The following is a 22,357-nucleotide window of genomic DNA, read 5'->3' on the forward strand; positions in this document are numbered from 1 at the left end:
AAAAAACAAAAAAAACAAACAAAAAAAAAACAGGTGTTTTGTATTGGCCTGTAGAAAAATGCACATACCAAATGGCTCACAAGAAGTGACTGTGGATAAGATGACTGCGCGCATCCCCGCAGCATTGGCATGTTGCTCCACAGGCGCAAGGGGGAGGTCGGGCTTCTCCGGTAGGGCGTCAGGGCGACATGGCATTTAGAACGTCGGACAGCACTTCTGAAAAACGAGATTGGGAGATCCCAGATGCAAAAAAGTGCAATGTTGCAAGGAGTTTTGTGATATCTAGTATTGCGTGGATCCTCCTTGTGGCTGGCTCCAAATCCATTTGGAGTTCCCCCAACAGCTCCAAAATGTCAATGCTGGATAAACGATGTTTTGATGATCCTTTCCTCGTTCATTCCAAAAATATTCATACGGAGTGAAAAAATGTGTTCTCTGTGTTTCCTTGCTTCATTTCAATTACGCATACAGACCATTTGCACCTTCTTTTGAAACGTGTTAAATAAAGAGTCAGATACCGTTAGCAAAATTGTGTTCAGATTTGATACATCACTTTGCGAGTGCTAAATTAATATATTTACATGTTCTCCTCCCACAAGACGCACTTTTGCGTGTAAATGCCCCATATTGCATATGCATTGCAGAAAAAGTTCTAAATGGATAAGAGGCGCTATTTAGCACGTTTTAAAGACCAAATCCTTTTAGCAAGCTGTTGATAGATCAGTTTGTACATTTTTTAGCGTGCGCAGTGAAATAGCTCACGTTTTTATACACACAAACCTTTGATAGATCCGGCCCTTAGATTATAATCTGTTTTATTTTTAAAAGTTTGGTTCATGTGGCAAAAATGGCCATCTAGGAATCTTAGATGGTTTACACCCATAAGTGATGAGTCAATATGTGAGCAAAACAGTGACTTTACTGTGTGTGTAGGGTTATTGTTTTATTTTTTACCACAGTGATATGCAAATAATGGTTTATTGGATATGGATAAGATGTAAAGAAAAGCACTAGAAGTTACCTAAATATAGATAGTTAAAGCTGCTCTAAAGAACTTTCAGTTTTGATCAGTTTTGGCCCCCTCCACACTGGACAAAAGCTGTATTATTTTTTGCGTCAAGGAAGACCAGTTTTCCCATGAGGCCCAGCGCATAGAATGGTAAAATCCTGATCTCCCAGTCATCTGCAGTTAGGTTTAACTACATTTCTGTTTCCAGTGGCTTTGTGAAAGACGAATAGCGATGAGGTAATTAATGTAACTCTGCTGAAAAAATGTGATACGATGATGTTAAAAATAAGGAACTCTGATTTTCTACTGTATTCATACACCGTTGCCGCCTGACCCCAATCAGCCGCCAAGTGGAGAACTTATGTTGTTTTACATCCTGTCCCTCCATGAATTGACTTTTCCTATTTATGCTATCATTAATTGAAAAAATAAACACACAAACTCAAGTCAGTTCTTTCATCTTTTTTAGGTTTTGGAAACTAATGAAATGTAATTAATTTACATAAAAGTATAATTTGTTTACAAGTAACCAAAGTAAAAAAAAAGGAGTATCTGACATTGTTAAGCATATGAAAGAGACAAGCTGATCTTTGGTCATCTTACTGTACCTACTAAACTGCTGAAAGGGGTTTTTCACACTGTTTGACTTTTCCTCCTTATTTTAATAAACACCTGTCTCAGCTCAGGAGGTGTCCCTGATTCTATTCAGCATGCTGTTGTGAGACCCCTTCGTTAAAAAAAACACATCTTGATACTAATTATTTGTTTAGCTTCAGACCTGTTTTGTATTTTTTGCTGTTTATTTACAAGTGCCTTGAGAAATTTGTTTTAAAACAAATACAAACTTTCTTCTAGAGCAACTCTGTCCTTAAGTAATTTAAATCTGGCTTTAGGTTTAGGCAATGCACTGAGTATGTACTGTTAAAAGTAAAAAATGACGTTGCCCTGCTGTCTTTGTGTTGCTGAACTTAACCTCTTCATTTTATATAGTGGGTGTTTCAAATTTTTCTGTCTCACCTTAGTCCGTTGGTACAATATTCAGGAAACTGCACTGAAACAGTTTGATTCTGTTAACACTGGTCATTTAGAGGTCCTTCTGTAAAGGTCTGTGATCTACCCTCCACGATTGCCTCTGTTTTGCACAGTGCATTAAGGCTCCATCATGGGTGTATTATTGTTCTCTCTTTATATGCTGTCACTGAGATGTATTATAGCCAGAAACAATGTAACCATTCTACTGCTATGCAGATGATCTCCTGATGTATATCCCTGTGTATCCAAGTAAAAGAGGAGCTCTTTCAACTTTAACTAACAGAATTTTAGACATTGAAACAAAGTATAATTTAATTGGTGATTTTACCCTTTCTGATTTAAATTTTCTAACTCCTAACCCTGAAGCAGTCAACTTTAACTGGAGTTTGAGATCTGGCAACATCATCAGGGCTAAGTTTTATCAGTTAGATCTTTTGACAGAGGAAAAAAACACTTCAAATGGTATAATGTGGAGCTGAAGTTGACAATGCCATTATGCACCTTCTGAAACAAATCAACTGGTTTCTGCTGCTTTATTGCTCTAGTTGCAATAAAGAAAAAAAAATCTATAATTTTATTAATCCAAATTTATGAAGTGGTTTCCATATACAGTGGTTTCCACTCACAGTATAGTAAATGGTCTTTATTATTTCTGATTTACCACAGTATGTTCTAAGATGAATATTATAGCCATTAGGTTTTTGTTTTTCTGAGCTAAATAAAAATTTATTTTGTATAAAGAAAAGCATTTCACTACTTTGGTGGCCTATGGATATAAATGTCATATATAAATATTTAAACATGTTTTGATCATTAATATTCACTAAACAAAAGTAAAAAAAAATTTGAAAATTCTTAAAGTTTGCTTTAGAAATATATATGTTTTTTTTACTACCATATATTAATTTTCATTTGAACCCAAATCTTACATAATGTCTATATCTTTTATATAATTTTTTATTGTAGAAGTTATTTTGGTGATGAAATAAGTTAAGTCTATGTTTTCAGGTCAGGCTTACAGGAAGTGTGATGCCAATGGATCCTGGGTGTTTGTGGAGCAGTGGAACAAAACATGGACCAACTACTCAGAGTGTCTACGGTTCCTTCATCCCCTTAGTGATGAGGAAGCAAGAGTAAGTATTACTATGAAATATAAACAAAGAAAGGATTTCTGTTTATGCTGTTACACTAAATCTTATTTATATTTAGTATGAAACACAAATTAAAAGTTGTGTGTGAAGGAACCATGTGGTAGCCTAAAGAAGGCTGCGTTCAATTTTTTTCCAGCTCTGATGTGATTTTTTGCCATGTCATTCTGACTGCATAGAGGCTCTGCGTAGTGGCACTATGGGCTGTTTTTTTATATGGCGGATGTGTTGTGTAATATATGTTCTCGGATAGGTTCATCTGGGGATTGCCTGGGGCCGAAATTACGTGGAATCTCCTCTGGAATTCAGATATTTTATTTTATTTTCCCCAAAGGTGTATTGTGTTTTAGTTTGAAACTGCATCTCTCTTCAGACCCATCAAATTGCTGCTTAATTGCTGCATACTCTGAAAAAAAGTAGAGCTGGGTTCTGTCTCGATTCCCGTTCCAGCAATTCTTGTTGTGTGTGTTTATCCCCATTCTCAGACTGACGCAAAAATCTTTCTTTCTTGATACAGTGAACTGTTTTTACTCATCTCTGAGTTAAAATCTTTCAATCCTTCACCACAGATAGCAAATAAGTTCAGAGTTTAGATGTAAATCCTCACTTTTATGTTTCCCTTGTATTCTCTTTTAGGAGAAAATAATCCATACAAATGCTTCTTTCTCTCTCTGAAATTAAGTACCTAGTATGAAAGAAACAAATCAATTGTTCTCAGAAGCATATGAAAATTATGCTCTAATCAAAACTGATGAGGCAAAAGACATAATCACAAAGACACCAGTAAACAGGCATCATGGCTTGTTTATTCATCAAACCTTGATGATCTGTGATGAACTGGAGCAGGAGTTTCTGGGAAATCTGAAATACAGCCCTGTGGACTGATAATCTGGTAACTACCACTGCTTCACAAGCAGTAAATAACATCCTACCATTATCATGCACCTTTTGAAACTTTAAATCCAAATGTTGTGGAAAACAGTTGCCTGTTTATAGATTAGCACGTGTGTTGAATTCTATCTAACAGAACAGTGCTTGTGTTAAAGGCATACATCTTATAATTGGTCGCAACTTCTCTTTTTAACTACTGTGTTCACTTGGAATTTGAAAATAAATGGTAAATTGTTTGTATTTGTGTAGCACTTCATCAAGTCTAAGGACAACCAAAACACTTTTCGCTACATTTAGTCATTCACACCCATTCATACTCTAATACGAGTGTAGCTACAGCTGTGCAGCCAGGCCCTCTGACAACCATCAGCAGGCAATGGAGGTGAAGGGTTTTGCCCCCCAAGTACATAATGACTGAGACTGGCTGAGCTGGGGTTTGAATCAGTGACCAGCTGGCTATGCCACTCTTTGGTTAAACACATAATCTATCTATATCCTGCTTAGATTTTTGTCCATTGCTTCTTGTAGGCCGGAACTGTTTGTTGAGGGAAAATGTTCCTTTTTTGTTTGTTCTTTTCCAGAATATAATATATGACCTGTCCAGAAAAAAACTGTTGGATAGCCACCAAAGCTTTGGGCATATTTGGTTAACTGACCATCACTGAAACGATTCCAAACTTTGCCAAATAGAAATGTATGTATTTCTTTAATGTTTCTGTCTCTCTGTAGAACCTATAGCTTAAATAAAGGTATGATGGTTATTAAACAGGTGGACTCAAACATCGAACCTGTGTTAATTTTATAACAAATATAGACATACATTTAAGATGACAATCCTCAGAAATGATAAGAATGAATAATCCAGAGGTACTTCATGGGAAATAAGGTTATAAATCATAATTTTAATATGTGATTGTTTTTTTTTTTATTTGTTTCGGTGATTTACTTTAGTTTCATTCACAGCAAAACAGATCTAGGATCACCTTCACATCGGAACATAGACAATTAGCAGGTATTTTAATGGTCTCTGGAACATGGTGTGCTCCTCATCACCTGAAGGGGTGTAAGAGTTCCCTGACTGTACATGACACAAAAGCTCAGTGCTAAGATAATGGTGGTTTAACACCAAGGTGGCCACACATGAGTGAGGCATGTAGCAGCAGGAGCCATTTATCCCTCTCAGGTGACCAATGAAGACTTATGTTAATTTGTCATCCTTGAGAATTTGGAGGGCAAGTGGCCATCTGTTGTAATTTGATATAATACACTTTAGATTTATAACAGCTTATCACTTCTCTGGCTGCAGTCAAAAGGATCTTACGGAGCATCTCAATCAACCAATCCACACCCCCTTTACTGCAATGTCACAGCGACAAGATCATTCCTCATTTTCTCCCTCACAGAGATTGGCGTACAGAGCTTCAAGTGGAACAGGATCTGCACTGTGATGAAGCACTCCCCTCCTAATTGGATATTTGCCACAGTTAATATGTAACATTTAAATTATCCTAACTTCAAGGAAAAAATACATTTTGGGTTAAATAGGCTGAAAAGACGAGAATAAAGTGTAGGTGTTAACTACTATAACTTTAATTATAACATTAAGTTTGAGTCTAAAAACTAACTGTTACTTTCTAAGATTTCTGCTCATAGCGATCGGCAAAAGAATCAGATGTTAGATGTTTTAAATGCATGATTTCTTCTCATTATACTATTTATAGAACCCCTGGTACTGGCTTATCCACAGAGAGACTGGAACTGAGGGTCGAGGTCCACAAACCTTCCATAACATGAAAACTCACTAATCTGAGCTGGCTGGACAGTGGTGTCATCAGCTGTACTTACCATATTTATAGCAGCTGCTGCAACACTGGCTGTATGGCGTGTGGCTACTCAGTCCTAATATGGAAAATATGCCCAGTGACACATTGTGCTGAGCCACCTTCAGCCGTCTTAGCAATGATATGCAGTGGGGCAACAAGGATGCTATGTTTTATGGTCATGTTTTATGGAAGTTTGTCTTGACAGACAAGCCATTCTTCCTGCCTCAAAGTTATTGCACTCTCACTCTGCTGGCAGGAGTGTAGGTGTTCAGTGCGAAGGTAGGCAGTCTCTTTGGTTGGCTGGGGGACACCCCCCCCCACACACACACACAACAATTTTTTTCAGTACTTCAAAGTACTCAAACCAAAATGCAATACAGTATGTTACCTAATACAATAACAGAATAACAGACAGCATCCAACCTTGTCTGACATTGTAGTCTGTCTGTAGCCTGCAGTTGACTTGATCTTAAGTATCTAATTATCATTTGCACTGTTTTCAGAATGTGTGTATTTAAATACAGATTTTTAAAAGCACACATGGTCAGTTAATTAAATTGAGAATATAACTTTTGTAAGTTTAAAGCTTTTTTTTAAATAAATACTTAAAAATACTGTTAGGATTATTATCTTTGATGATGTGTGAGAGGAACGACTTAATTAATCAGATTAACTATTGTGGAAAACCGGTTCTGACAAGCAACAGGCAGCCAATACCAAGGTGTAATAAACTCACACATCATCAATGATAATTAGCCTAACAATATTTAAAATCTGACGTTTCAGACCTAAAACTTGACTTGACAGTTACTTGTCTTGACTTTAGATTAAACTCTGATTTGAATTTCTTTGGCTGAAACTTGGGACTCAGTATTTAAGGATAAAAATTAAGAGTTGAGAGCTCGCACACCTTAAAAAGAGAACAATCCTGTATCTATCAAAATACTTTTCTACTGACTTCAGGACCTACATTAAAAAGGTTTCTCATGCATATATGCCAATAAGAATGTAAATGTGTTTGAAAACCCGGTTTTCACTGCCTGTTACTCAGTCAGGGTAAAAGCCTCATTCAATTTCATTTTGAAAACTTGTAGAATACACAGCTCCTTTATTTAGATTTAGTAAGTAGTCAGATTTCCCAGTTTTTCCCAATTTAAATTATTTATAATTTGTAATTTCCACAGTTAGTTACTAGTTAAGTTTAAATGAGCATTAAATGTGAACTCTCTGACTTCTAATGTGTGTTTTAATGGTTTCACATTTGGTTTGATTGACTGGAGAAATACAATTCTCTAATCAGAAAAATCAAATTATAACCCAATAAAGCCTGTAAAAGTAAAATAGGTCTTGATATTTTGTGAACATCTAAGCTTTTATGTAGGTGTAGAGCTTTGTGAGTCAGTGAGCAATTTTAAGGCTTTGTGCCTTAAATGTCATCATCAGATGGTGTGACTTGAGGTCTGTGCTCTCATCCATTTTGTTTTAATGCCTGACTTCTCTGCTGATTTGGCACTTGAACTTCAAATAAATTTTTCTACAACTGATGAGAGCTTGCTTTTACTGTTGAAACATTACCACTTTAATTTTTTCATCATTTTTTTGTTTCTTAGAAATATAAGCTTCATAAATGCATTTAAAAATAAATGATCCGGATCACCTCTTGTAAATTCAGGAAGCACCACCAGCAACCCCAGAGTATAGAGGACGTAATCTGCTCAGGGAATATTAATAAACATCTTAAGGGAGAGCTGAAGCCTTCTTGTGATTTGCATTCAACAACATGTTTCAGATTTTTGTAGACTGTGTGGTGGTATAAAAGAAAAGGTTATTTTATATCTCAGACAAAAAATGTTTTTGTTGCATTGGGAGCTTTATATTAGGACTTTTCTCCACTCCTAAAATATTTTGTTTTTTGTGAACTTGCTGATCTTTGTTTAAGATGTCTAGACAGGGTCCTGTGAGACATGCTTGTTTGTTTTCTATAAGAGTGGTGTAAAAAGCACATGCTTTTCTGTATTTTCACAGCAAGACTTCTTTGAACGGCTGTATGTCATGTATACCACCGGCTATGCTGTGTCCTTCAGCTCTCTGCTAGTGGCCATCGTGATCATTGGATACTTCAGGTAAGAGAAGACTTGTTGTTCATATTTTTTTGTGTGCAAAAGAAGTATGTTAATCTCAAAAATGCTATTGGATGCATACAATCTTAGTTTTGTTGTAATAAGAAATCTAGTTTGTCGCACAGACTATATACAGTAACTTTGGATACAGATATTTGTGAAAAATAGCCAGTTTGAGGACTTTGGATACAATCACGTATTGCAAAAAAGCTCTTCACAAAAAAAATGGCCAACAGCTTTGAAAAGCTGTTGAAAACAGACAGAAAAAAGATGTGGGTTTACTCAAAGCTCTTAGATGTGTGAGCCAACTGGTTGAAATAAAAGCAGGTGAAAAAAATTAATAAATTGCCTGACATTTGAAACCTTTTGGGATTTGAAACTGTCAGTTCTTTTTTTTTTAACCGTGTGCCCCACTTGTTCTTAGCACATAAATGTACTGTAACCTTGCTTTAAAATCCAGTGAGAAGTCCTCCATCAATTTTAAAATCGTCTCCAAAGGTGGAGTATTTGAACGATGCCACAAGGGTGGGAAGTGAGACCGCTGGATTGGATCAAAGTGCCGTGTATTCCTAAATTCATACTTGTCCTCTATGTAGTGTTGATCATTTTCTTCTTAAACATCCTGACCGAGTCCAGTATACATTTCAAATTTTAATGATTCCACTTTTCCCAATGTAAACCTTTAATTCCTTCATAAAAAAAAAACTCTTGATTTTAAACTTCAATGGAGTCTTCCAAAGCTTCAAGCAAGCTGTAGAAATCAAGGAGCTCTTCAAGCAATCCCAAGGACAAAGCTGTGTAGCACGACGGGATTAAGTATGGTTATAAAACAATGTCTTCCGGCAATATTAAATCGGCCTTTTGAAAAGAGTTAGCACCACAACTGGAGAAATAAAATATATATAGTTGGGAATGGAATAAATAATTTACTGTCAGCTAATTCAGTAATGAAATAATCAATAGCTGGAAAATACTTACCCCTAAAACAGGATATTAGCTTAGAAAAAAACCCCTAAAAGAAGTAATACAGGCAAAAATTGTACAAAAAAATACATGCATCCGCATTTACAAAAAACTCTTTTAACTTTAAATTCCTTTTATCTAAAACTCCATCAGTTGCATAATTTACAGTAGCTTTACTCAATTAAAATTCTGTAAAGGATCTCATTTAAGAACCTTTTGTTGTGTGTTTTTTTTAATAGATTGTTTAAAGAAATTGTCAACATATTATTAAAATAATAGTTAAACATGTATTCCAGGACATATTTCATTACAATAATTTAAACATGTGTTTGAGCCATTTGTTCAGTGATTAAGCAGATCAGTTGTTTAAGTTAATTGGTCGATACAATCAGCTGGTTTTCCTTATATAGAATCCCTGGAGCCAATCTGACTGTATGACTTGATGGAATTGTAGCTGTGAAGTGCTTTGAAATGACATGTTCTGAATTGGCGCTATAAAGATAAACTGGATTGAAGTAAATCAAGATTTAACTGTATATTTGTAGGTTTTCTTCATGTCAAAAAAACTCCTAAATTAACAGATGGAGGATTTTTCTTTATCTGCAGTTCAAAAAAGCAAATGTATACATGTCTTATCTGCTAAATAATGATGTGGAAACACAGTCGGGGTGACTTGACTTTTCTTTTTTTTTTTGGCAATAAAAAAAGGTCAGTAAGTATTTCGTCTGTATCCGTTCCACAAATACTAGGTGCGTTTCAGTTGAGCTAGACCTGCGTAGATCTGTTTGGTGTTGGTCTGTGCACGGTGTACGCTGGCTAGACTTGCTCCAGTCTGCATCTCATGTCTGGAATACGTGAGCAACCAATACCTCAATAGATCAGAACAAGATCAGCCACTACCCTTGATCAAACCAACAGTGGTGGCCATGGACAAATTTTGATTTCAGAAATTGGGGGGGAAACAAGAATTTTTTAATATAACTTCAGGGTGTTTAACCATCCAATCACTGACCCGATTCAGTGATGGTCGGCCAGTCAGGAGCTTGTAGGTGGTCTAAACTCAGGTGAGCGGGCTTCAACTTGAGCTTGGTTTTCCGCTTGGTCTTAGTGCTTAACAAATGTGTGTGTACTGTTGTACAAGTTTGTTTTTGGACCGTAAAATGTGCAGGGGAGCAAAACAAAGTTTTTAAAAAAGTGAAGAGAACATGTCCCCCTATTCCCTCCCAAAATTACGTCCATGGTGGTGGCTGCAATGCATGGTGAATGATGGCAAAACGCCCTCCTGTCACTGGGTAACGGACTGTTGATTAGGTGTGTAAATAAAACAACCCCTACATATCCACCCAACCCTTTCAAATTGTCTGTTTTTTTTATTTTAAATATGCGTACTTTCCTACAACTTGAACAATTACTCAGTAGCATATTTCCAAGTATTTGTTTATAATTGGCCTCACGACCATTTTCAATGGAGGATGTTTCTTGTGAGGAATATAGCACTTATATAAATAACATGAAAAACAATTCACAAATAAAAAATATATGCAACTTTGAGTCTTGCCTTATCGGCAAGACTCGAAGTTGCCTTATTGAACCAGTTGGCTCAGTCTTGCCTTATTGTTCAATACCTTTGTGTTTTTACATATAGCCTCATTAATTGGCTTATTGCTGATTTTGCATATTAAAACAATTAATACATTGGATTTGTAGATATAACACAACTTACTGTGAGGCTCTTCATCAATACAGTACATTGACCAGTTCACAACAGACTTTTAACACAGCCTATCAGCACAGCCGTAAACAGACGAGGCGCTTTTCATCTCAAATGCACCTATCATTGCAGTGCGTTGTACGACATGTAGTGTGAGTATCATGCACACTAAACCAGGTTTCAGTTCCTAAATGATAGTTGTCCTGCAGCTATTCAACAGTGTTGAAAGTTTTTATTCTGACAGTTTTTCTTTTCAGTTATTCCATTGATCTATTAATAGACACTATCGCTAAATTCACATGCCTCCATAAACACGATTCAACTCAGGAAAAGAAGAAAAGTGTTTTTGCACATTTTACTTGCATTGTAAATGTTTAAAATGTAAACTCATAGGTGGTCAGAAATGCAACTTAAATTTTCAGCATAGAAAGATTTGTTTTTGTTTGACATAAATACCAAATGGGTCTACAGTTCGTACAGTTATGGCATTTTCAATGCTCTTTGTTGGTTGCTCTTTCAGCTACTGATATATTTTGAGTTTGTCTAGTCCAGATATAAATTAATTGTTTACCAAATTAGTTTATTATTTAAGAAAAAAACAATGGATTAATATTAATTTAGATTTAGTGGATAAATTGTTTCAGACCGAAATGATATTGTGTTGGGAACCAAATACATTGTGTCAGCTATTAAATCTGGCGTGCATATTACTGGAAGCCAGGGAAATGAATTGGTAAAAGTAAAAAAGTACCTACTTTAGACCTAAACCTCTTATGTGCATGAATGATTAAACCATACATACAATCCTAGAACAAAAACATGTCTGAACCTATTACATATTAGTACTTACTAAAGCAATAAAATGATAACCTTGTTCAATAATTTTGCTTAGATATGTTTCAAAGTTTTTTAAATGGTTAGAATTCCTATTTTAATTTGTTGCACAATTTTACGCACAAAGAAAATTTACTTCCGCTTGTCTGATTTATATCGTTAACTTTAACTAGCATTCAAAAACATGGATCACACTATAGACACACCCGCCCTACATCTTGTATATTTCTGTAAAATGGGTGAATTATTCTCCGCATATACTAAATTATTCAGCTGTCTAAGTTCCTATAAAGACAGCAACTCTATGAGAATCCATGTGCTTCAGACATATGGACATCATCTAAAGCTTTCCTTAAGCAGGAGTTTATTGGTCTGTTTTTATTTATTTGGTTGTTTATCATTTTTGATCCCCATATAGAAAGTGCCGCTGCTCAAGCCTTGAACATCTTAGACTCCTACATTAAAACAGAACACAAGCACTTTGAATAGAGATGTTTAAAGCTAATAAATGGCCTGCTCAGAAAAGAAAAAATATTTTGTTAGTGCAAGACCATGGCAAGTAAAAGGGTCCCTCAGTAAACGATATATCTTTGTTCTTCATGTCACATATTTGCTCAAATTTTAGGACGCTAGAATGCACAACTGTCAAGTGTCCTCTTCGCTTGGATCAATACTTAACCACAAATAGCACCCGTAAATGTAAAAGCAGATTAAAGTGAAAACAACAACAACATTTTGGTGTATAATATGGCAGGCAGGCTGAAGCCAGAACAGTGCAAGAAGAGTAAACCAGTCGTCACACAACTCCGTCCCTATACAGGCGGGTTAATTTGAAAATTTTTTCCTTGCAATGGTAAAGAGGTTTTTGACTTTGTTAATCTTGCATACATTCAGAGTCAGCTGCTTTAGATTCCAAAGAAATTACCTTTTCCTTGTGTAGAAAAGGACATAAATGATTTCCTAAAGAAGGTAAACTAGCACAGAAAAAATAAATCAGTAATGGCCTTGTAAGGTATAGAAAACACCACCAGAATAATTTCCCATTTTCCAATTTATCATCACCTCGAAAAGGTGTTTTTTTTTCGGGGAATTTGGTGCTGAACACCAACACAACTACACTTTTCAAATAGTATGTAATAGTAATTTTTCAAAATACCTTAATTGAATAATTGATTTAATGACAACCATGGCAAACAGAATTCAAAGGACCATATTTACTAAATAGAATCACCCTTCGTATAGTTTGTCCTCAGTTTACTAAATGCAGCAGTTCTGTGAAGGCCTTGGCTTTGATGGATCACATCAGATAAAAAAATGGCATCATGAAGACCTAGGAGCACTGCTGACAGCTAATGGAAAAGTTATGTAGAGTTTAAAGCAGAATTAGACTCAGAATCAATATCCCAAGTTTGTACACAGCTCAGCTTCTTTCCTTAATAAAAACAGTATGAGAAAATTATGATGGTCACATCCTATACTGACAGCCCAGGCAGGCAGAGCTGTAAACAGAGAACCAGGGAAGAGAGTTTATGGTCACTGAAGGATTTGCACAGCAACATCCTAAATGTAAGAATTGGTCGTCAAGACAACTAGTAGTTGTGCACTACATAAATTGGGCCTCTCTGTAAGAGTGGCAAGGTTGTGAATTTGTTTAAACTGTTTAAAAAATATGTAATGTTCTGACATTTTGTATTATTTATAAAAATTTTCTTTTTCTAAGCTTTTATCGTGCTTTTGATAGTAACAAAACAACCAAAAAAAACCCCCAAAAACTGAGCCTTGCATGCAAAATTAATTGCATTGAGAAAAAAAGGACAGGAATTGAGAAGGACGACACTTTTCATACAGTGAAAAACATGACTATTCTTTTGTATAATGAGATTTTATTAAAATATTACAAATTTTCAGTAAGAAAGAATTCAGCCCTTTTTAGAGTAAAAGCTAAATGCATATACAGTACATATATAATAAACTTCCTTTTGACTTGAATGTCAACATCTCTATAAATTATCCTTGAGTTTTCATTTGAAAAAATTAAATATATGAACCTCGGACAATAACATGCACACCTTAAGGCATGAAGGGAGCCAAGGTGATTAGAGGTGTATATCCTGGTAACCACAGAGCATAAATTCTGCTGCTGCCATTTCAAAGGACCGTCAAGGGGCCTTTTGACAGAAGTCTCACATCTGCTGTTTTTGACTCAACAACATAGCATACAAATCTTTGATCTTGTCATTTTCTAGTATTCATTGTTGTGTGCTTTTATTCTTTCAAGATCATTAGCTTGAGCTCCTGGAGGTACAGCAGGTAAATAATATTTAGATGTGGAACCACTTTGCAAAGACAGGGACCCAAACTGTTCCCCTGAGATGGAAGCAACTTGTTAAGATGTTCTAAGAGCAACACAAGGACTTACTCAGGTTCAAGTATGAAATGAAACAGTATATTCAACGTTTCCCAGGCCAAGGACCCCCGAACTGATGGCGAGATGGAGCTGGGATCCCCTAATTATATATATTGTATAAAATTGTATTATATCAAACTGGTCCTATAGCCATTCTATTACAGGTGGAGTCATGTAATAAAAGTACTTTTGCCCTGGGATTATTAAAGCATTTCTGATTCTGATTTAGATTCCTCATTGATGGGACAGGTGTGGTGAGTGAAATAGTGTTCAGCTTGAATGAATGTGTGCACTGATGACTGAAAGACATCTTCTGCCTCCATTTATCTGTTTACTACAATGTGTGAAATTCATGTTAATGTAGATTTAAAGACATTTCAATTAGTGGAAAAAAATGCAGGGGGGAATATAAAAAGAAAATCTAGTCAACCAAAACTTTCGTGACTCCCATGCAGTACCTCCGTGGACCCTCTGCTGAAGACCTCCGATCTAGAGGATCAGTGTAGCTGTCCACTATGTCTCAATGTTTGTATTGTACAGGAATATAAGAGACTGTCTACAGATATGGTGCTTATTGCTGATTATCTGTGGTATTGGCAAATTGTAAGGATTGTTTTACACAGAAGGAGGATTAATATCACCAGAAAAGGTGTTCCAATGGAAAACAAATTATCTAAATCGGAGGTCTTCAACAGGGGGTCCGTGACCCGTAGGGGGTCCTCAGAGGTACTGCATGGGGGTCGCAAAAGTTTTGGTTGATTAGACTTTTTTTTTTATATTCCCCCCTGGAATTTTTTTTTCCATTAATTGAAATGTCTTTAAATACACATTAACATGAATTCAACACACTGTAATAAACAGATAAATGGAGGCAGAAGATATCTTTCAGTCATCAATGCACACAAAAGCTCTTTCAAGCTGGGCACCGTTTCATTCACAACACCTGTCCCATCAACAAGGAATCAGAATCAGACTTTAATAATCCCAGGGAGAAATTACTATCGTTACATGACATTATATGAAATAGACTGACTATAGGACCAGTTTGATATTACACAATTTCATGCAATGTACTGTATATAAATAGGGGGTCCCCGCTCGATCTGGCCATCAGTTTGGGGGTCCTTGGCCTGGAAAACCTTGAAGACCCCTGATCTAAATAATGCATGGAATATTTATTCTCAATAGATAAAGTACAGAAACACAAAGCTTTGGTATAGACATCTTAAGCTGGTTTATGGGAGCTCTACCAATTCTACCAAAACTAATGGTCAAGCAAGGGGAAACACAAGAAATAACAGTACTTTTCCCGTTTCTGGAAATTCAGTGGAATAACCCAACAACTGAAAGATTACACTACTGCAACACAACCCACGACCATGGATAGGCAGCAGTAGCACAAGAAATAGTTTCACCATCCCAAAGAAAATGAATAAAAGAACTCTATAGACAACGAAACTGAAGACATAAAAAGAGGATAAACACAGGGCAGGCCTTCTCTAGTTAGAAGGAGCTAATAAAAGACTATAAAGGGGATGCTGAACAAGTAATTGAACTGCACTGCCTAAATTCACGTAAAGTATTTTTTAAAATTTGGTTCGAATAGAGTGTTTCAAATAGAGTGTTGTAAACATATACCAATTTTGTTGGTACAGAATTGTAGGTTTACATGGGTTTAGTAGCTTTCAAAGCTGCATTGAATGCTTGCTTTTTGAAACAGTAAATGCAAACTTTTAACTTCACCTCAATGCTTTTTGACATTTGGTGGACATTCATGTTTGAGGAAGTGAGGTTCCAGGATGTAATGCTAATTTGAGTAAATCTGACACTATATCTTTGTAAAGCATATCTGAAGGGGGAAAAAGATATAGTAAAAAGATGTACCTAATAAATGGTTGGTGACTTTATGTATATTTTACTCTATTATAAAAAAAAATCCAAATGTTTGGATTGGACTAGCCACAACAAATGCATCCAACTGTTTTTTCTTTCTTTAATTCAAGCCAAAATGATAATTAAACACTCAAATATAATATGATAGTCATGTCTAAATGTGTTTATGCGAACCTCTGATTGCAGCTGCTTATTGCTGAACAGTAATTAGCTCATCATTGCTAATTAAGGACTGCAATCAGTTTAAGTCATTCTTATGTGTAAGCCTTTTTTGTAAACATCGTCATCCCCAGACCTGAAATGATGAGTGGGCCACCCGTTGAATTGGAGTTGGCTCTGCTCTTTCATGTTAAATGAGAGCAGCATCAGCAATGCAGGAACTGGTTAGAACGATAAACCTGTCAATGCCTGATTCTTCACTTCTGCTGTCACAGAGAGCAACAAAACAACCTTCACATTTCCCACTGGGGTGGAAGTGTGCAGAGTGTAAAGGTGCTCTTCTTCCTTCTGTCATAAAAATTCTGCACGAGCAACAATGTGTCAAAGCAACATCCTATATGTATAATAAGTGGGCTTACAAAGTCCCTGACTGTTTCCTCACCCCTTCAATGGCACATTGAAAAATCGATGGTTACATCCTTGTGTTGTAGCTCTCGTTAAAATTATGCTCTTCAGGACAGCTTTATGCTGCTTCTGTGCAGAAATTTGCAGGATTACCAAAGAGCTTCCAACTGGAAGAACTCCGCTGTTCAGCAACTACTTGTTCTGTTGTGGCTGAAGTGGAATTTAAACTACAAACCATCTTAGTTATAATAGACAATGGCTTACATACGGGAACGCACATATTCCTTTTTACCAACTACTGTATTAGGGCTTAAAAAGACGATGCATTTTGCAGTGATTAAACATTTCTTAAAAAAACAAAACAAAAACAAACATAAGGGATTTCAGTTTCATTGTCCGATCTAACAACTGTGTGGAAGGGTGTAATAATTCAACAAGGTCAGATCATGTGTTTACATTTTGATTTGTACATGGTCATTGTTTTCATCCCTCCAGACCTCGTATTATTTCTTTTAATCTAAATATGTATTCATACCTAGTATGAAACAAGTATTATGGGACAGTTTGCAACAAAATTAGGGTAAGAAAGTTGACAAATTTACAAAATTTGCACAATATATCTGAGACTGATAGCCACAGATATAATATAAAGCTAATAAACATAAGAAGAAAAAAGACACCTGCTGGCTGCAGTGGAGTTGATATGATGCTAATTAAGTCCGTCAGTGACATTATCACAAATCCATTGACCTTCTTTGGTAATTTGTTAGTCCCAACAGATTCATTTCCAGGCAAAATCAAATCTACTAAAATGATATAACTGTACAAAGCTGCAGATAAACTCCACTTGACTAATTATAGACACATTTCATTACATTTCCTAAAACACTTGAAGAGCTGTTTATTCAAAGACTAGATCACTCCATGGATAATCATAACTGCCAGCCAGTATGATTTCAGACAAAACAGATGCTCAACCTTTATCAAAACATGAACATGTTTCATAATTAAATTAACAGAAAACATTATATTTACAGCAGCATTGACAGAAAACTACTCTGCTGGAGGACCTGTTTAATTAAAAGAAAGCTTTTGGCACAGCTGATCATGATGTTTTAGCCTAGAAAATGGGCGGGAAGGAGTATCAGGAGAATTTATGACCTTTTGGGTAATTTTGAAAGATTGTCTTCTGACAGAGAAAACTTGGTGAGGAGAGGTTAAGTTTCAAATGGATTGTGTTTGTACCAAAAATAATCAGATGTTATCTGGATATAAATGGATGAATGATTAATTGAAACAAAGAACAAAGATGGTGAATACAGAAAAATGTGCAAAACAAGATTCTGGTCAAATAAATCATCATGATATCTACTTTATGTATTTTTTTCCTTTGTACATATTAGTTGAATTATAAACAAATATTAACCATAATCTGTAAATAAATACTGTTAATTGGAATTAAATAGACTTGAATTATTGTAATTATTTCTAAAAGGAGTAGAAACATACAACTTCTACTTCTTTATACTTGATTTTGTTCATCTTAGTTTTTATGTTTTGGAAAAAAAAAGTGTATTTACACTTAAAATATATTAAAAAAGATTCAATTTTTAACTATTCTTTACCTCCTGTATTCTTTGCAGGCGTCTTCACTGCACCAGAAACTACATCCACATGCATCTGTTTGTTTCCTTCATGTTACGGGCTGTAAGCATTTTTGTAAAGGACAAAGTTGTTTATTCAAGTGCTGGATTGCAAGACTTTGACTCAGCCCTGCTGGATAACTTGAAATCAGTGAGCATTGCATCACTGGACAAGTCACAGTATGTAAGTATCATGTTGTCTTTTGCAATATCTTTTCTTTTTCTAAATGTTCTTTTATTTAACATTTCAAATTAGATTAATAATATTTTAAATAGTTAATATTAGGTTTAAAAAAAATCAAAGTTTTAAATCAGCTAAAATGGCCTTTCACCACTTTAGAGCGTTTTTAATGAGAGGCCTAATAGAAGACCAGTGTTTTCTCTGGCATCAGTAAGTTGGGTGAAAAATGTTGCAGAAAAAAGGTCAATTCGGCTGTGGGAAAATACTTGTCGTGATTTTAAACCAGCGTTTCCCAACCTTCTTTGATTGTGTACCCCTTTGGTTATTTTGTCTTACCGTGAGTACCCCTCTCCGTCAAAAGCATTGATGACTGGAATGTACAATAGCTGATTATAAAATGAGCATTTCATTCTTAGGCATTTTATTATTTCCTTCTCTAAAAAAACAACATAAATATGATGCCCAGGATCACATTTAAACTTGAGGAATTGGAAACAAAATACCGAACAGAAATTATAGTCAGACTGACTCCATTTGTTTTATTTTGTTTTCATCACCTGAAATTGCTTTGATCAAGTGTGGAGAAATCCAGTCCATTCCTCTGCCTGGTTTTAATTTGTGTCAGAGCTGAAAGTGAACTAAACATATAAGAAAAACTGACTTTTTGGTTGAAAAAAAGCTTGCGTAATTTTCCAACTGTGTCCTCACAAAGCAGAACAGATCCAAGCCCTATTTTATTTTACTACCTAAGAAAAAAATTATTTTCATGTACCCCTTGCAATGCACTCGCGGACCACTAGGGGTATGAGTAAACCCTGTTGGGAATCACTGATTTAAACCACATCCAATCATGATGTGGAAACTATGGAAGCCCCGACTTTCTCCCCGTCTCTCGGAATAAAGTTTCAAAACTACAGTGTGGTGTCTGTAATACTTTTAAAGGCTGTGTATACTCTCGCAGCAGTGTGTCACAGTTAGCTTGTCGCAGGTATGGTGCAGATATTTTTGATTTATGCCAAATTTTGAAGCGTTGTGTTGTGAATAACTGTAATATTCAATGCCCAACCAGCTGGGACGCTATTTTGTGATACTTTAAGATGTGGCAAATATCTTATTTAATCCGATATTATTTGGACTGTCATATTTTGTTTTTGTGTGTTAGAACAACAAATAAAAGTGTGAATCGAGCTTAAATTATGGTCAAACAGATAATTCTGCACATACATAGAATAAATTCAACACAACTTCCATTCAAAATATGAGTTTATTAACAAAAATCATTCACTCTAAGTCTAACATATTTCAGTTAAAAATTATTGACTAAAACCTAGTTAAACTCAACTAAACTAAACTACTATGTACAAAGAGGAAGGGGAAACATGGTTGAAAACCATTTTACAGTTTCAGATGGGTTTTGTGTTTAAAAACCAAAGTTTATCTTGAAGGTTTTGGGATGTGATCAAATTAGCTTTTCACTAATTTAGAGAAATTTGAACGTTTTCAAACCAATTCACAATGCAAATCGATGAGGTGTATAAAACATTATTTGGCCACATAATGTTTTATTAAACGATTTGAGGCCATCTCTGAAATCTGGTGTTTCCTTTACTGTTCAGGAAATGTTCAGTTATATTTCTGGTCCTGTTGAAAATTATGGTAGCAAAGCACTTTAATTTGTCTTGGACAGTTTGTTTTTTCAGAAATATATTTGAATAAAAATTCAAAATCAAATTTTATTTGACCAAATTTTAATTTTGTAAATTTGTATTTATTATAACTTTTTTTCAGTTTTGTGTTATTTGAATTACTAGTCTGAATTGATCATTTTCTTTAATAGGAGGGTAGTTAACTTTGAAGATCACATAAAAATACATGGACTGTTTTCCCTTACTCTCTGACATTAAATCAGACGAAAGTTATCCTGTTTTGTGCTATCACCATAAACTTTATTTTAGCTAAATACGTGAATAATGTACAAAACTTCTTAAACTGTCTTTAGTTTAGTCTTTAGTTTTAATTTTCAGTAGAACTTGCTCAAAAGTGTTGAGTTTCCTTTCACAATTGTCTTACATTAGCAAGCCAGGGTTTTTGCCCTTCCCTGCTGAAATAACTGATATCATAGTTTAGGACTGTGGGATGGCCATGCACTTCAATTAAAGTTTATCTTTATAGTGCCAATTCACAATACATTTCATCTCAAGCCATTTATACAGAGACAATACAATCAGATCATGCAGTTGGATTGGTAAAAAGTTTTATATCTATGGAAAACCAGCTGATTTCAATGAGTCATTAATCTTATTGGATACATTCCTAATAGACACGCTTGTGGCAACTGTAGACAATCACTTCTATGGTGTTGTAGACTCTATAGTATTCTCTCACTTAGCATGAATACAGCGAAAATAAAGACCAAAATGACTTTTTACCAGAAAGAAAACCTCCTGCAGAACAAAGCTCAGAGCGGCCAACTGGGGGTTCAAAGAAATGAAAGCACACATGCAGTACAAGAGGAACATAAAAGAACAGATCCATAAAAACATTAGTGGTTGTGTCTGGGAAAGATACAGTTAAGTGGATAAGTTCTAAGTGAATTTTCACGCCAAAACGGATGAAAGAGATCATACAGTTATTCATAGTCGGAGTTTAGGCCATTGCTCTTTGTAGGAGAGAAACAGGACTAAACACTAAATAAATAGGCCCAGCTTTATAATTTAAAATCAAAGATGTTGACAACAGCAGCCATGGCCATGGGAAGTGGGGGGTTCTGCAGCACTTTCACAACAGAGTGCACAGAGAGAAAAAGCAGGACAGAATAAAAGGTAGTGCAAAATAAGTCCGACTTTTTACTTATCCATCTTTCTAATTTTGTTCATCTACCTTTTTAAATGTTGTTTGATCATTACTAGCTACTTACAGTAGTTTATTTCAAACCGTTAATCGAAGCTGATTGCAATTATTGACATTATCTGGTAATCTGTAATTTAAATGCAATCACATAATCTAGGAGGCGAAGTTTTAAATGATTATAGCACTTAAAGCAAGTCTACCAGATTTGTCCTTATAATAGAAAATTAAAATTTTTTATAAACCAGTTTAAAAGGGGTTCCATAAATGTGAAGAAAAGGCAGTTGTTGGTTAAAGTGAAAAAGTGACAATATGTTTAATTAAAAACACTCACATAAAAAAGGCATCTTGAATAGTTTACTGTAATCTATCATTTGTATAATAGGCTTGAGAAAAATTAGTGTTATTTTTAATTGCTGCAAATATTTTTGCACTGTCAGCCAATAATCAACAATAGTAAATCAAAATACACAGCTGTAGCGGATGTGTAGAAAGAAGTCAAACTTTATCATTTTCATGGCTATAGGCTTATTGACAGTAAGCCTCAACTTTTTTTCTTCCCTTTCCTATACTATAAAAATTTTGCATTATATAAAGAGAAAAAAAGTCCCTAACTTAGAAAAGCTTTCTCCCTCCTTTGATGAGACTGTGAACAGACTTTGTCAAACCCTGTATGCGTAGGATTCTCTATCTGGGAAAGTAAATAAAAAACAAGCGAGAAACAGCTCGGAGTTTGGTATTTGGATTTAAGATCTGTGCACTGCTCTGTAGGGATAAAAAAAAACAGAACACAGACAGTTGGAATTCTTTGATGACCTCGGTATGTTACTATTGTTACATATGGTTGAAGGTGTGCAGCATTTCATTTAAAAATTGTCCCACAATAAGAATCTAGCCATTTTTAACTGATGAAGGTGAATATATTACACTAATAATTTCTCAGGGCAAAAATGTATTTGCAGAGAAAGTCAATATTTGCGAAAATCTTGATCCAACTCTATAAGCAGTGTCGATGGATGATTGATGGATGGATGGATGGACAGTTGGAAGGCTGATAGAGGTATGGATGTATGGATGAATGAGGAGTGGATAAATGGATGGATGGATGGATGGATGGATGGATGGATGGATGGATGGACAGGTGGAAGGCTGATAGAGGTATGGATGTATGGATGAATGAGGAGTGGATAAATGGATGGATGATGGATGGATGGATGGATGGATGGATGGATGGATGGATGGATGGATGGATGGATGGATGGACGGACGGATGGATGGATGGACGGATGGA

At 35.4% G+C, this 22,357-nt stretch overlaps 1 protein-coding gene across 1 annotated transcript in view; it reads left to right on the forward strand.

Moving 5' to 3' along the window:
* The window catches only part of pth2r (parathyroid hormone 2 receptor), an 84,742-nt gene that overhangs the window by 23,405 nt on the left and 38,980 nt on the right, over positions 1-22,357 (forward strand). The window contains exons 4-6 of the mRNA XM_015389587.1: positions 3,050-3,174; positions 7,929-8,026; positions 18,039-18,222. Of these exons, the coding sequence (XP_015245073.1) occupies positions 3,050-3,174; positions 7,929-8,026; positions 18,039-18,222 (407 nt within the window). The remainder of the gene's footprint in view (positions 1-3,049; positions 3,175-7,928; positions 8,027-18,038; positions 18,223-22,357) is intronic.

This window comes from Cyprinodon variegatus, unplaced genomic scaffold (genome assembly GCF_000732505.1).
Source record: "Cyprinodon variegatus isolate N-32 unplaced genomic scaffold, C_variegatus-1.0 Scaffold466, whole genome shotgun sequence".
Taxonomy (NCBI): domain Eukaryota; kingdom Metazoa; phylum Chordata; class Actinopteri; order Cyprinodontiformes; family Cyprinodontidae; genus Cyprinodon; species Cyprinodon variegatus.